General features: G+C 53.3%; 1 protein-coding gene across 1 annotated transcript in view; it reads left to right on the top strand.

The window, feature by feature from the left end:
- LOC104077501 (inositol-trisphosphate 3-kinase B-like) overlaps positions 1–10,903 on the top strand; it is a 27,332-nt gene extending 16,429 nt beyond the window's left edge. The window contains exons 4-7 of the mRNA XM_009578763.1: positions 570–774; positions 6,141–6,242; positions 7,807–7,878; positions 10,569–10,903. Coding sequence (XP_009577058.1) covers positions 570–774; positions 6,141–6,242; positions 7,807–7,878; positions 10,569–10,784 — 595 coding nt within the window. The 3' untranslated portion in view covers positions 10,785–10,903. The remainder of the gene's footprint in view (positions 1–569; positions 775–6,140; positions 6,243–7,806; positions 7,879–10,568) is intronic.
- Positions 10,904–14,083: the final 3,180 nt, after the last annotated feature.

Here is a 14,083-nt window from a genome sequence, read left to right on the forward strand (position 1 = left end):
GGGAAAGCGCAGGAGGGGCTCGGGAGCAGCTTTGGCAGCAGCTGCCCACATTGGCCAAACCTCAGAGGGAGCAGCAGCTAACGCCGAGGGCTGGGGCTCAGCAACCTCCCTCTTGCCTTCAACTCAGCCGGCTCCCAGAGCATGTGGGCAGTTTCACATCTTGAAAGCCATGTTTAGTTTGTGAGAGCCACTAAGTCACTGCCCAGGTTTGCTGAGGGTCGGGGGGCAGGCCCCCAGGACCAAGGGGTGGCAGCAGGAGGCTGCCAGTGGGGCAGCAGCGAACACCAGGGGTACCTGTGAGAAATAACCTCCCTTGTTATTGCCAAACTGGTTGTGGTTCCTTGACGAACTGAAAAGATATCAGGTGTTGATGATGGGGGGCACTAATTATATCAGGGTCTATTCACCTGCAGTGAGACTTGCTCCATTATTTCCTATGCTGCCCTACTCCATAGGGATCAGCTGTCCTGGATAAGCCTCATTTCTGGGGCAAGGACCGTCTGTGGGTATGTGGCACCTCGTGCGGTGGCCCTATGGCCCTGCTAATGTCCCCCGCTCACTCCTTGCAGGACGTACTTGGAGGAGGAGCTGATAAAGGCCCGGAAGAAGCCGAGCCTGAGGAAGGACATGTACCAGAAGATGATCGAAGTGGACCCCGACGCCCCCACCGAGGAGGAGAACGTGCTGCGGGCAGTAACCAAGCCCCGCTACATGCAGTGGAGAGAGACCATCAGCTCGACTGCCACGCTGGGCTTCAGGATCGAGGGGATAAAGGTGAGGCTGCTCCAGGGGGGCAGAGCCGGGGGAACAGCTGCTGGGAGCATTTGGTAACCAAACTCACTCACAGAGGCACACACACAGCAGGCTGGTGGCAAGACTGTGTCACATCAGGACATCCCCGGTCCCTGCAGCCAAGCCACCCTCGTCAGGCACCTGGTCCGGGGCAGCGCTGCTCTGCTGAGAGCGCAGCTGAGCGCAGGGCATCAATGCAAGAGGACAATTTTAGCCACAATCTCGTTCTATCGGCTGCTTGGTTGATTTCCCTGACTGCGAAATGCAAAGTGCCGTCCTCCAACTTGAAGACTCAAGTTAGTTGTTTGCTTTTGATACTGGTGTACCGCTAGGCTCAGCCATTAATCTAAATCCCAGCTTGAATGTGTGCCGATCTGTGGTCGCAGCTGTGAGTTTAGCTGCAGTCGGTGAGGAGGCTGTATTTACATCCCTGTCTGGAAAAATTCAGCAACTGAGCCCTATGAAATGGGGCGAACACAAGCAGCAGCGCTTTCTGCTGGCACCTGCATGCACGTGTAACCTGCTGACCACGCTTGCTCAGAGCTCACGCTCAGGTTTCTGGAGATACCTGCTGGGATGCTTTTGTGTCCCCATTAGATGAGCCAGCCCAGGAGTTTTTCTCCTGGCAAGCAGACTTTGCGGTGAGACAGATGTCCGGGGTAGCACTTGAACAGAGTTAGGTGTGTAACCGCAGAGCAGTTGTATTAGTGATAGAAGACTTGCGCGAACGTTAGCAATGGCATATACCTTGAATATATATACATGAATTGAAGGTAACATCGCGCTTAAGCTAAGGGTTTCGTCGCGTGCCTTGGCATGGTGTTGGCTTGGCAGCCGAGGGGAGCTCAGTCAAGTCGTGCCTGCAGTAATTCAGGCTTGGGGCACTGCTGGGGGCCCAGGCAGTAGCTCAGGGCAGCCGCTCGCTCTTAGCGGAAACAATGGCTCTATTTCTCCATGTATCTTGGTTGGAGGAGTTTCTTTCTCTTGATCACAGATCGTTTTTCTCCTCTCTGAGTCAGGCGGAATTCTCCCAGAATGCCCGTCTGGGTCTCTGTGGCCTTAAACTCTGGCACCTCTCCTGACTGGAGGTAGTGGTATCAAAATGATAGAATTTAAACAAATGAAGCCATTCCCTGGAAAAAAGCCTTTACACCAGATTTTGTAAACTTTCCTGGTAGTGTTCCCCTTCACCTCACCGGTCAAACAGCAAACAAATGCAGATGTTAGACCACAGGTCAAAAAGGCAATCAGCAGGAGTGGGTCACTCAGAGACGCTACTTCTGGTTACCCACATACCAAACCGCTGGTGGGAAGGGACTCGTCTGTCCTGCTGTGCGGGACAAAGTCCCTGGGCTGTGGGAAGCCCAGCAGAGCATGTTGCACACAGGCAGGAGGGCACCTTCTTCATTCAGCTGTTTCACGGCCAGCAGAGGACAATGCATTTATCTCGAACTCAACCACTCTCAGAAACCCAAGGAGCAGCCCTTGGGCTGAACCCCTTCGGGAGTTTTATGGCAAGCAACGTGAAGCACCTCTGCCCGTCCCATGCCCCTGCCTGGGATGCTGCCGGTCATGCTCCCCCACACCAGCTTTCTGGGTCAGGGCACTTGCCTGCTCGTGCGGCTCTTCCCTGATCTCCTCAGCTCTCCCAAAAACCCTTTTCTGCCATGGGCGTCCGCAAGCACGCTGTGAGCGGCTCCGGCTCAGGACAACCCTTTGCCTAGTTCCCATTGCTGCTGTTTTGCATTCCTATTGCTGTTGTTTTGCTGGTGCTTATTATAAAACCGAGGCTGTATAAAAAAAGGAGTGGGCCAGTTGGGACCAAAGCTCCCATGCACTGTTTCTTCTCCCTGCTTTCTTGCTATAATCAGGAATATGTGTCTATTTATAGTCCAACACAATATATCCTTGGCCTCCAGCAGTGCTTCTCAGCCTGTGATCTGGGGACGTTTAGGGGGCTTCACGGCAAAAGCAGGTCATATGTGAACCGCTTGAAATATAAAATGTAAAAAAAACTCAAATCATATTCCCACACGGGCCAAAAAACACTGTGGAGGGAAATAAAAGCCATAAAGGAGTGGTGAGAGTTGCACCTCTGTTTTAGCTGACCTAAACTGAGCTGCTGCACGACGCGAGCAGTGGATTTTTTTCAAAGAGTTGAGGCAGCCCTTTAATTGAAAAATGTTTAGGAGTGTTGGCCTCCAGGAGTAATCCTGCTGCTGCTGCTAGGGGCTGACTAATTTGATCAAGGCTCTAATTACTGTAATTCTCCTTAAATCCCACAGCTTCTGGATTATTTTCCCCTAAGCTAAAGCATTAACAGTTCACGCTGGTTCCCGGCTGGCTTTTTTTCCAGCAGGGCTGTAGAGCTGGTCGTGCTGTGCCGTATCGCTGTATTTGCCCTATTTCTGGGGTCGAGTCTCCATAATAGGGAAAGCGCCTTCGGTGCCCTGAGCTGCTACTGAGCCCTCCAAGGAAATTTCAGGAAAATATTATTTAATGACAAGTGTCCCAATGTTTTCTTTCCTGCTGCGGATGCTTCCCTGGGAAGAGCAGGGGTGAATCTGCCCTGCGCTTTGCTCGTGGCCGGAGGCTGATAGAGGAGAGCGCCTTGCTGTGCAAGGGAAGGGCAGGATTTGGCCCTGGGTGTGTGGGCTGGAAGGGGGCACAGGGTAGGGAGGGGAGCAGCAGTAGCCTTCGGGACAGCGCGGGCAGGTGAGGTGAACAGGCAGCTCAGGGTTGGGAACGAGGATGGGGACCCTTTCCTGGCTGAGCTCTTGCTTTCCCAGGTGGCCTCGAGGATCCGGTGGTTCTTTAAAATGGAAATTTTCCTCTGCAAAAGGAGATAATGACACTCATCTAACTTTCTGGAGTAGCTTGAAACTCTTAGAAACAGTAGCTATTAATAAAATTACCCTGCTAAAAGTAATACAAGCGATCCCTGGTGACCTAGTTGAAGCTTACTGGAGCTCATTGCAAGAAGTTTCGCTCCCGAGCGCCTGCTCTGGTCTGAGAGTCACTCACCATTGCCTGCAGCAAGGTCATGGTGGGACGGTATTCCCTGGTGCGGGGACATTTGCGGGGTCCCAGAACCAGCCCTGAAAACCCTCACCTGACTTTCCCAAGACAGGCGGCTCGTGAGCCCCATCCGAGGCCAGACACAGCGCCGGAGGGGGGGAACTGGCTGACCCGAAGCCTGCCCCAGTGACGCCAGCGCAAACTGGAATAGCTGGTGGGGCGGAGGTTGCGATAGCCCTTATCAGCCCCCCTCACACTTCTGCTGTGTGGAAGGCAGCCCCCTCGAGGCTCGGACACCTGTAAATGTCATGGCAGTTGTCAGCCCCATGGCAGCAGCTTCTGGGTGGGCAAGGAAACCGCGGGAGGGGGGTAATTATGGGAGCAGCATTACGGATAGGCTGTTTGCCTTTCCTGAAGCCTAGATTGCCTTATCTGAAAGGCCATCTGTGGTTTTCATTTATTTTTAGGAGCACTTAGAAGTCCATCTCCTTTCTTGGATGCTTTGTGGAAAGTTGTGCTCTTTACATGTGAAATTAGTGCTGTGGCACTTCTCCAAATTGATATCTATCATCCCCCAGGGAGAGGGTGTGTTGATTTCTGAACTGCCACATCAGGGCTCACGTGACGGACGTGTAGCAGCGTAGCACCCTTCCCCTATATGTCACGCACGTGCCACCAGAGCATCCTCAGCGAGGCCACCTGCCTGCGCTGCTGCAGCCTGATGCCTCATGAGACGCAGCCGAAAGCAGAGAGCCCGGCTCTGCTTGGTCCATCGGCAGGGTGGCGGCGACGGCAGGGGGGGGGCCAGACGCAGAGAGACGGTTGTCCCTGGCCTTTGCTGGTGCAGGCTCTGCCAGCTGTTAGCCTTGCTTTTATACTCTGTGGCAGCACCGGCGCAGGGGCGAGAGGTGGTCAGGTTGGGTCCAGGGTGATTTGAAGCTGGGTGCATCGGTTGCACCCCATGCAAACAAAGCTTTTCCTGGAGACTAAGACCTTTCACACGTTGCTTTCGTAATTGCCTTTGTTAACACTTGCACAAAACGCGAGCTGGAAGTCAGAAGTGCGCTGTGTGATTCAACCCAAACTGCACGTCAGGTGTGCGTTTGGTGCTGGGCTCGCCTTGCCCAGCTCTCTGCAGCCTGGGCACTCGGCCTTCCCCCAGGCTGGACTGTCCACCATGCCCATGGCAAGCCCTCTGCCCAGGGGGATGCACATGGCTCCATCCCGGAGCACTTCCCTGAAAGGAACTCAAATCTCCAGGGCAGGTGATTTGTTGTGCTCTCTTCCTTCCCCAGCCTCTGCTCTGCTTCTTCATCCTTACTTCATCTTCCCCAGCCCACAGGATGTCTTTTTGGCCTCTGTCCTTTCACTCTATTGTGTGCAAACGAGCTGACTGGAGCGGTGGGATGGAGCTCTGCAAGCGGAGCTGTGAGCACAAGCACGTGTGGTTTAAAATAGCCCCTGTATCCAGGAAGCGAGCTCTGCCTGCCCGACCCGCGGCCGCTCCGCACGATGAAACGTGCTGATCTAAATACTGGAGCCCCAGCAGGACCGGGGAAACGGGGAACGACCTACAAAGGTGCCCAGAGGTTTGGCCAGGAGCCTCTGGGTCAGGGTTGTGTGCCGTCCCTGCGGTGGGCCGAGCACGGATGTGCCTCTGGGGAAGAGGCGGAGGAGAGCACAAGGCTGCTCACTGCATCTTGGTGCTGGGCTGCTGCCTTTGAGGGTTTGCTATCTGTGGATTATCAAAGGACTAGTGAGGCAAGGCAGCCATAGGGCTTGCTCCTTGCCTTCATCTCCTTGCTGCAGTGGTTCATGGAGGACTTTGCGTGGAGGGGTTTTTGTGCCTGCTCCTGAGATGTTGTCTCCACCCACACTCAGTTTTGACCTGCCATGGTCATGCTCTGCTTTCCTCCCCGAGCAGGGGTGCAGCCTGAGGCTGGTGTCAGCGCCTGTGCTCAGCCACAGCAGCGGTGGGAAGCCATTTGGGCACAGTGTGGCCAGAAACGGGTGGTCTTCAGCCTCTGTTGGCAGCGAGCGCCAGGTCCATGAGAGGTAGCTTGTCCATATTGCCGGTGACCTCGGCAAGCGTGTGGTGGTGGAGACTTGCCATTTGCATTAGGGGGCAATGCATCAGAGCTGTGGGATGATTTGGAATGTGCAAGGCAGAGAGCTGCTGCCTCTGCTCACCCCTCCTCCATGGACAGTTCCTTCAGCTGCCAAAAAGGCTGGTCGCATCCCACTCAGGGACAGGCATGGCTGCTGAAACACCGGTCCTGCCCCGGCTCCCTCCCTCCCCATCCCGCTCACCGCTCTCCCTTCTTTTCAAGAAAGAGGATGGCACTGTGAACCGGGACTTCAAGAAGACACGGACAAAGGAACAAGTCACAGAGGCCTTCAGGGAGTTCACCAGAGGAAACTGCAACGTTTTGGTGAGTGGGGGATGCTGGGGGGGCTGCCTGGAGAGAGCTCCTCCTGCGGAGGCCTCCCTGCCCTGAGGGGCTGCAGCCCGAGCAACCTCTCTTAAAAAAGCATGAAAAATGGCAAAGAGAAACGCCATCCTGGCGCAGGGGTGAGGGGAGAGCAGCGGAGGGCTGGGAGAGGACATGTTTGCTGAAGCAGGACTGCTTGAGCTGGGTCTGAGTCTGCTGAGGATGCTCAAGGGTTGGCCCCAAAACCCACTGCAGAGGCACAGCCATGCTCTGCCGCCTCATCCCTGGGGCTGACGGCAGCCTCTGAGCCCGCTCTTCACCCCAATATGCGATGGCGGGGGCTCCCACCCTGGCAGAGCGGGCTGCCCTGCCCTCGGTCTCACAGGACGGGTGGCATCCCCCTGCCTGCGCCAGGTTCCCTTCGCATGGGCAAGTCGCGGTTGGCATTTCCCAAGTTTCTCTATGTTGCCAGCAGAATACGAGATGTAGCTGTAAACAGTTTACACTGACTGTGCCAAATATCCTATTTGACAAAGCGCTGCCATTTTAAGCTGTACTGTGTAAAGCCTACAAACGCAAGGCTCCAGCTGGAGTGGCCCTTGGCACTGCCTCCTTCAAACCGGCATGTTCGCTTTGATAAGAGTTACCCAGGGATTATTCCTGGACCTGAAAAAGAAGTTGCCTGGCTGCATTTTATCCCCAAAGAGCTTGTAGCACGCTCACACCGTCATGCCCTGGCTCTGGATGGGGCTCCTTGGCCAAACCATTGCAATACAGCAACTCCCACATCTCTCCACGCAGCCAAAGTGTGAACATTTAGGTGTATTACAGTGCCCAGATACCTGCTGTGCATGTTCCTGTGCTTAGTCCTTCTATCTAAACCTCAAAATCAAATTATCAAAGGGGCCCTCTGAGAACGTTTAGTGCCTTCCAGCAATTTGCAGGGATGCTCGAACAGGCACGTGGGTCTTAACCTGGGTGTTGACTAGTGTGAAAAGCCCTTCCACCTATGGTACCAACTTTGCAGAAGTGCTGATACGGAGTTGCAGAAGTGTCTCACGATGCTTGACTGACTGAGTGATAAAATGACAGATGAGGTGAAGAGTTGACCTATTAAAAAGAGTGCAGGTGAGAGAAAAAAGCAGCCTGGCTGTGCATGTGCAGCAGCGGCTGCTGAATTAGCTGTTCCCTCCTTGGGAGCATCATGGATGCAGAGGGGAAAGTCTGCAGAAAGCACCGTTTCAACAAAAGCAAATGCTCTCACTAAGTTTTGGAAGCCACAGGAGCTCACAGGATGCCGTAGAGGCCAAAAGGATAAGTGGATCCAAAAAAAGAGGGGACACCCTCACAGGGCACAGGTCCATGGGAGGATGCTTAGCACAGGGTGGCTGAGGGACACCCCCGGCATCTCTCCATGCAAACACGGTATCAGGGAGAGAAATGCTGGGAGGGGTGACTTCCCAGTCTGCCCCATGCAGCAGTTTTTATGCAGGCTTCCCGCAGTGCTGACGGCTTGGGTTTTGTTGTGTTTTGTTTTTTGTTTTTTTTTTTTTTGTAATTCCAGAACAGTTACCTTAACCGGTTGAAGGGTATCCGCGCTACCCTGGAGACATCCCCGTTCTTCAAGTGCCATGAGGTAATACTCGTGTTTAGATAGATCTGCCTGGAAATGCAAACGGTTTCATCTGAGCTTGTCCAAGGAGAGAAAAGAAGTCAAAGTCAGAGGCTGTAAATTTCTACAATCTTGAATTTATTCTTATATCCATATTTTCATACCCCTGTTTATCTAATACTTATGTGGAAGTACAGCTGATGACTGATATAATGTTCATGCGTCTGACATGGGCTCAAATCTACTGAAAAACAAATGTTGATACAGATTAAAAGTGATCTAGGAGGAATTCGGGCTGCTTATGGGTTTATATGACTGGGAAAAATCCTTAGTGTAAAAGTATAGGGGTTTTCTGGAGAAAAATACCTGTCCGAATGTGGATCAGGTATCATTTGGCTGCCAGTTGCTCCTTGTGATCAAACAAGGCTTCAACCTAGCCATAAATTGCAGATATCCCTAAACTGCCTTTGCTGAGCTGGTTGGGGCACCACGGTAAGGACTCTTCCCTTGGAAGGACTTTCCTCCTGAAACGAGTGTCCACGAAATCAACATTTTCTACAGTGAAAATTCAGTTCTGGTGGGAAAACAAAGAGGAAGCGCTACATTTTTTTGGCCGTTTCAACAGGAATTGGAACGCTCCATAATTTAATTACATCATTTTATTGATTTAGCATTGGCAAAGAGCATTTGCTATTGCATCTACTTAACAAAACATGAGAGCGCATGTCCTTGGCACGTGTTGTCTATGGGCAAAAGAGCCTCATAGGAACCCTTGACTCACAGGGAGCAGGAGCCACAGCTCCCAGAGCCCGCTGTCCCGCGGCTGGAGCCGCGTGAGCCACCTCGGCCCTGGCCGCACACGGAGGGTCCTGCCGGGAGCCGGAGGCAGATGGGGCCGTGCCTCCTACGGCAGCGCCTGTAAGGCGAGTGGAAGGGAAATGTCGAAACCGAGGTTTCAGGTCAGTTCAGCACGGGAAACAAAATGCTCCCTGAAACCAAGTGCCAAGGTTTTGTTTGAAAACACAGAAACAAAACAGCCTTTCAAGGAGGTTTTGAAAGGAGTTTCCACTCCTTAAAAATTAAAAAAGCAGCAGCTTTGACTTTCCGTCCCACTTCGAGGCGAAGCACCCTCCACGGGGCCCTCGCGGGGCAGGGCTCCTCCGAGGAGCTGCAGGAGAATTTGGCGACCCAGGACAGGCGAGCAAAGAATGTCAGCAAAAGGCTTTTCCTTAGAGTTAAAATGCTGTGATCTGGCCAAGAGAGGGCTATAAGAGCTTAGAAGGAGAAAAGCTAAAGATAAGCATTTCAGGGAAATAATACATATCTCTGGACCTTGGACGTTTTCCCAATGCGCTGGAGGAGGAAGTCTCCTCAAAAATGTAAATTCATAATAGCTTTTGCAAACAGTACGTGCTTCCCGTTCAAAACTCTCGTCAAAAGTCAAACCTCAAACCAAACCTTGCTGATAGCACGGACGTGGGAGTCCCCGGTAACATTCAGTGCTGCTGTTTTGGGGGGCTGACACCAGCTGGATGCCCCTAGAGCTGCGCTCCTCCACGTATCTGCACAGCTTATGGGGTGCTCCTGGCTCTCAGCACACTGCGTCCTGTCTGCTAACAGCCGTTGCGCTCTGGCACCAAGGTCCCTATTTGTGATACAAGGGCAAGCGAGTTTGTAATCCACCAATTCATGCACATCGGATATAATTTGGAGAGCAATCTTCATTTGGGACAGCTCTGAAGCACACCCGTTGGTGCTTTTCTGTAGTACTGCCTGCTAAAATCTTCTGGCTGGAGGAACAGATTCAGCAGAAGAGCACGATGGTGAATGGCTTGACACTGATACATGTTCCCCGAGCACTGGGAAGACACAGCGGCGGCAGCCTGGCTGGGACTGCGAGCCGGGATGGGCCAGGGGGCTGAGCTGGAGGTACCCACCTGCTGAGCATCTCTCTGCTCCGTGGGTGGTGAGCATTGGGCTCGTGGGGTCTCGTCCCGCTGTGACAGGCTTTGAGACTTCTGCTGTCAGAGGCGATGTGCTTCACCTTCCCAGATGTGCCCATGGGCTTCCCCGGGCTTGCCTGGGCCAATACTTGTTGCAGGATTTTCCCAAAGGCCGATCAGGAGATGAAAGAGCCCTTCAAAGCAGATGCAGCTGAGTGAACTCATGGAAAAGGAAATTCATGTACATGCACCTCTGTAACTTGCATTCCTGGAGCGTTGTGAAAGCCAGGAGGATATTCTAGGGGGAATCTGGGTTTCAGGCAGGAGACACCACATTGCAAGTAACTTGTACTTGGAGCGTACCCATCCCTGTGGTGATGTCTGCAGGGCTGGTGAGTGTGAATAGCACGAGCTGGTCACAAAGAACCATCCTTGGAAAAAAATCCCCCTCTGAAGGCTGAGACAATTCATCTCATTCCTTCCCCAGGCACCTTGACTCAGTTTCCAAAATGACATCTCTATCTTTCATGCCCATGTTTTTCTGATCCTCTCCTTCTGCCAAGAGCTGGGATTTGTATGAGTAAATCGGCTTGTCTGAATACCCGATTTGCATGTGCAAACACAGCCAGCAACACACAGAGCTTGCTTTTGCTCATGCAAAATCTCAGCATCATCTCTTGCAAATGCAGCCTGAGATAAGGTGTCTGAAAGCCCCAAAGCTGGCTGAGAATGAGCAATAGGAGCACCACTAACTCGCTTCCCTCCCCGCAGGTAATCGGGAGCTCCCTCCTCTTCATTCACGACAAGAAGGAACAGGCCAAAGTCTGGATGATTGACTTTGGGAAAACCACCCCGCTGCCGGAGGGACAAGTTCTCCAGCACAACGTGCCCTGGGTGGAAGGGAACAGAGAGGACGGCTACCTCTGGGGGCTGGACAACCTCATTCAGATCCTGACAGAGTTGTCCCAGAGCGAAGACTTGCATTAAAGCCGCGCGTCCAACTCTGCCACTACCCCCAACCTGCCCCCGACTGACTCTTCTGAACTGCACTACAAGACACTTTCCAGCCCTCGCCCTTCCCATTTGAAAGCTATACTCTCCCTATTTAATGTGGTTTTGTTGTGTTTTTTTAGGTTGTCTTGGGTTTTTTTTTTTTTTCCCTCTCCGTGTAAATAGAGAGCTAACCTGCCAGAACAAAAGCTGAACTTGAAACCTTGGCTTCGCAGATGCGGTGGGAGCACGCGGCCGTGCCGGCCGGGAGCAGCCCGGAGGGGTTGCTTAGGCAAGCGCGTGCTTTGCCTATCACGCTTTTGTCTCTTGCGCGGCCTGATTTTAAGAGGGCTTTTAAGAGGGCTGGCGGAAGAAGGAACCTCTCCCTGCGCTGCGATCGGTAGCTTCATCCCGAAAACACTCAGTGGCTGTGCCCAGGACCCTCTGGCAGCCAGGGTGCGTGAGCAAGGCCTGGAGATGGCAAAGGATACTGGGGTGGGAGCCCTTTAGTTCTCTTTGCCAGCACCTTTCAGCCGAGGGACCTGGCTGTGCCGAGTCCTTAAGAGATGCTAGAAGGGCAGATTTGGGGTTTTTTTTGCATTCAAGACATCCCGTAGAGGTTGCTCAGTTATTTTCAGATGGCACTGGAGGGCGAGGGTTTCCCTCCTGCTGCGGGGCCACGTGGCCAGGCACAGGTATTTACCATGGCCAGGTGCTTCCCACCCACGTGCCCCGTGCTGGGTGCGCTGGCATGGTGGGTAACACTTCGAGCTCCTCTCTAGAAACCCAGCTCCCCTGCTAGGAGCTGCTTCCAGCCCTCCTTAGCTGGGGTCTCCAACCCTCCTTAGCTGGGGTCTCCAACCCTCCTTAGCTGGGGTCTCCAGCCCTCCACGGGAAATAAAGACTTTGGGCAGGGCGAGGGGAGAGAAAAATAGCTTATAAGGGACTACGATGAGACCTAAAGTAGCCATCCAGGTTGATCAGTCTTTTTTGGCAGCAGCAGAGCACATGTAGGGGTAGGGCCACCAATGCTTGCACCTGGCCCAGGGCGAACCTCCCACCTGGAGCATCTCTGTAATTTTTATCAGCGGTGGTGAAGGGTTACAGCAGCAAAGCAGCTCTCGAGGTGGCCGGGTTAGTCATCTTTGGCGAAGCAGAGTTGAGGTCAGGCATCCCCATGCCTTCCCTTTTTTTCCGCAGAGCTGGCTGACTCTGCCGCTGCTCTTCGGCGCTGGCTTCCCAGCCTGCTCGGGCTGCGTGTACGGCCCCTGCGCTCCCGCTCCTGCGAAAACACCCAGTTCCCTATTTAGGGCGGAGGCTATTTTTTAACTTCCTGGAACATTTGAACTCAGCAGCTTGCTTGCGGCAGAGCTGGCTCGCTAAAGGTCAGCGATCGAGAGGACGGCGGGGAGGGGAGGCTGGAGGGCAAGCTGGGGAGTCCCTCGCCTTGAGGACAGAAAGAGCGTGCAGCGCTGGAGGTGGTGCAGGAGCTCGACAGCTGCAAATCCCTCACCCGCTCCATCCCCAAACCCGCCGTCTCATCTCACTGCCCGCGAGCGGTGCTCCAGAGCCCCTCTGCTATCATGCGGTGGGTCCAGCATCCTCGGTGGGGGAGGTCTTCTCCTGGCAGCAATAAGGAGGAGGAGTTGGCCATTGAGCCGTCTGCAGCCATGTCCCAGCCTCTTTCCCGAGGATTGAAGCCTGCTAAAGTTTTTCTCAGTTCATATCTCACCAGACAGATGTCTTTAGCTCATCTGATGCCATTGTAAATGGTTGCACTGTTTTAGCTCTTTGCCAGGCTTTCTAGAATAGCCCATGTGGAAGTGCCTTATAGACTTGCCTCTGTTCCATTAGTGTCATGGAAAAGGTTGGGTTTTTTTAAGTTATATTTATTTTCATCCCATTTTAATTGCACAAAACACTAAAACTTAATGCATGGAATCCCTTTTTTTTTTTTTTTAAACTGTGTTTTTAGTTTTTAAACCATGCCTTTTCCAGCTTTGGAGAAAGGGTGTGAACAGATATGCATAGGTATGTACCAGTTATCGCTGTACTTTAGCTTCAAGCTGCTCTTATATATGTATATTATTTTTTAAGCCTGTTTATAAACCAGATTCCTCGCTTCGTGGCTTCAGAAGAAGCAGATTGTTCCTCTCAGATGTCTTATGCCTTTCTGGAGGCTGGCATGGTTGCTGTGAGGGATTTTCCCCGCTCCCACCTGCCCTCTCGGTCATTGGTAATACAGAGAAAAATCTGAACCGGTCTGAAAACACCAATGCACAGTGCCTGTAAAAAAATCCTGTAACTTTGCAAATAAAGGCATATGGGAAGCATTTGCTTGGTGTACGGTCCATGTCTGCCCCGCGCAGCTTGCGGCAGCCTGGGAACAACCCAGGAGCCGGCTTTCGCGTCCGTGATGATTTTGGGGGGATCAGGCTCCAGCTTCGGTTACCCCAGCACGCGCTGGGAGCAGTGCTGCGTAAAAGCAAGAGTAGGGAAGGACCCTGCGCCGGGGACGGATCCTGACAAACGGGAACTGGCTTTGCAGAGGGCAGGGCAGGGTGAGAGGCAGAGGTGGGGCTGTGGGGGGCTCCAGGCTGGGTAAGGGGCACCCCTGGGAGAGACCTGAGTTTCTCCATCCCCCTTCTACAGGGAAGCCCACCAAAGGCAGCTCCACACCAGGAACTATTTCAGTCTTTCTGTTTTTCACTAGCACTGCGTTGCGGCTCCCGCTGAGCGGTTTCCCAGTGCCACCCCGTGATTTCTGCTCTCAAGGATACCAAAGCACCCAGGGGCGTTAGAGCTGCCTGGTGCAGCCACGCGCTTCCCCTGCTCCTCTCCCTCGCCGCCGCACCGCGGGCAGCGCCGGAGGGAGCGCTTGGGACCAAAGGCCACGAAAACAAACCTGGATTGGTTTTGCACTGAAGGAGAAATCAGGTTGTAGAGCCTGAAGGCAGCTCCAGTCCCTCCTGGTTGTGCAAGCACAGGACAGCAGGAGCCTGTCCCGGGACAGACGTGGCCGAGGGGGGCAGGGGGGCTGCCCGTAAGGAAAGTCAGATTTAACACCCCGTGGCCGGACCCCCAGGAGCAGCCCGGCCTGGGGACCGGTCCCTGCAGCATCTCTGCTGCTCGCCACGGCAACTCTAAAACAAACTGCAAGAGAAGCCCAGTGTGGACTTTGCTTAAAGACTAGAAACCTCTTGCTATGAGAAAGAACTGGTAGTATTACCGGTATGAATATTATTTATTGTTATTATTTTATTATACGGCTATGATCTTATTGGCATCACGGAGAC

The sequence above is a fragment of the Fulmarus glacialis genome, unplaced genomic scaffold (assembly GCF_000690835.1).
Source record: "Fulmarus glacialis isolate BGI_N327 unplaced genomic scaffold, ASM69083v1 scaffold11505, whole genome shotgun sequence".
Lineage (NCBI taxonomy): Eukaryota > Metazoa > Chordata > Aves > Procellariiformes > Procellariidae > Fulmarus > Fulmarus glacialis.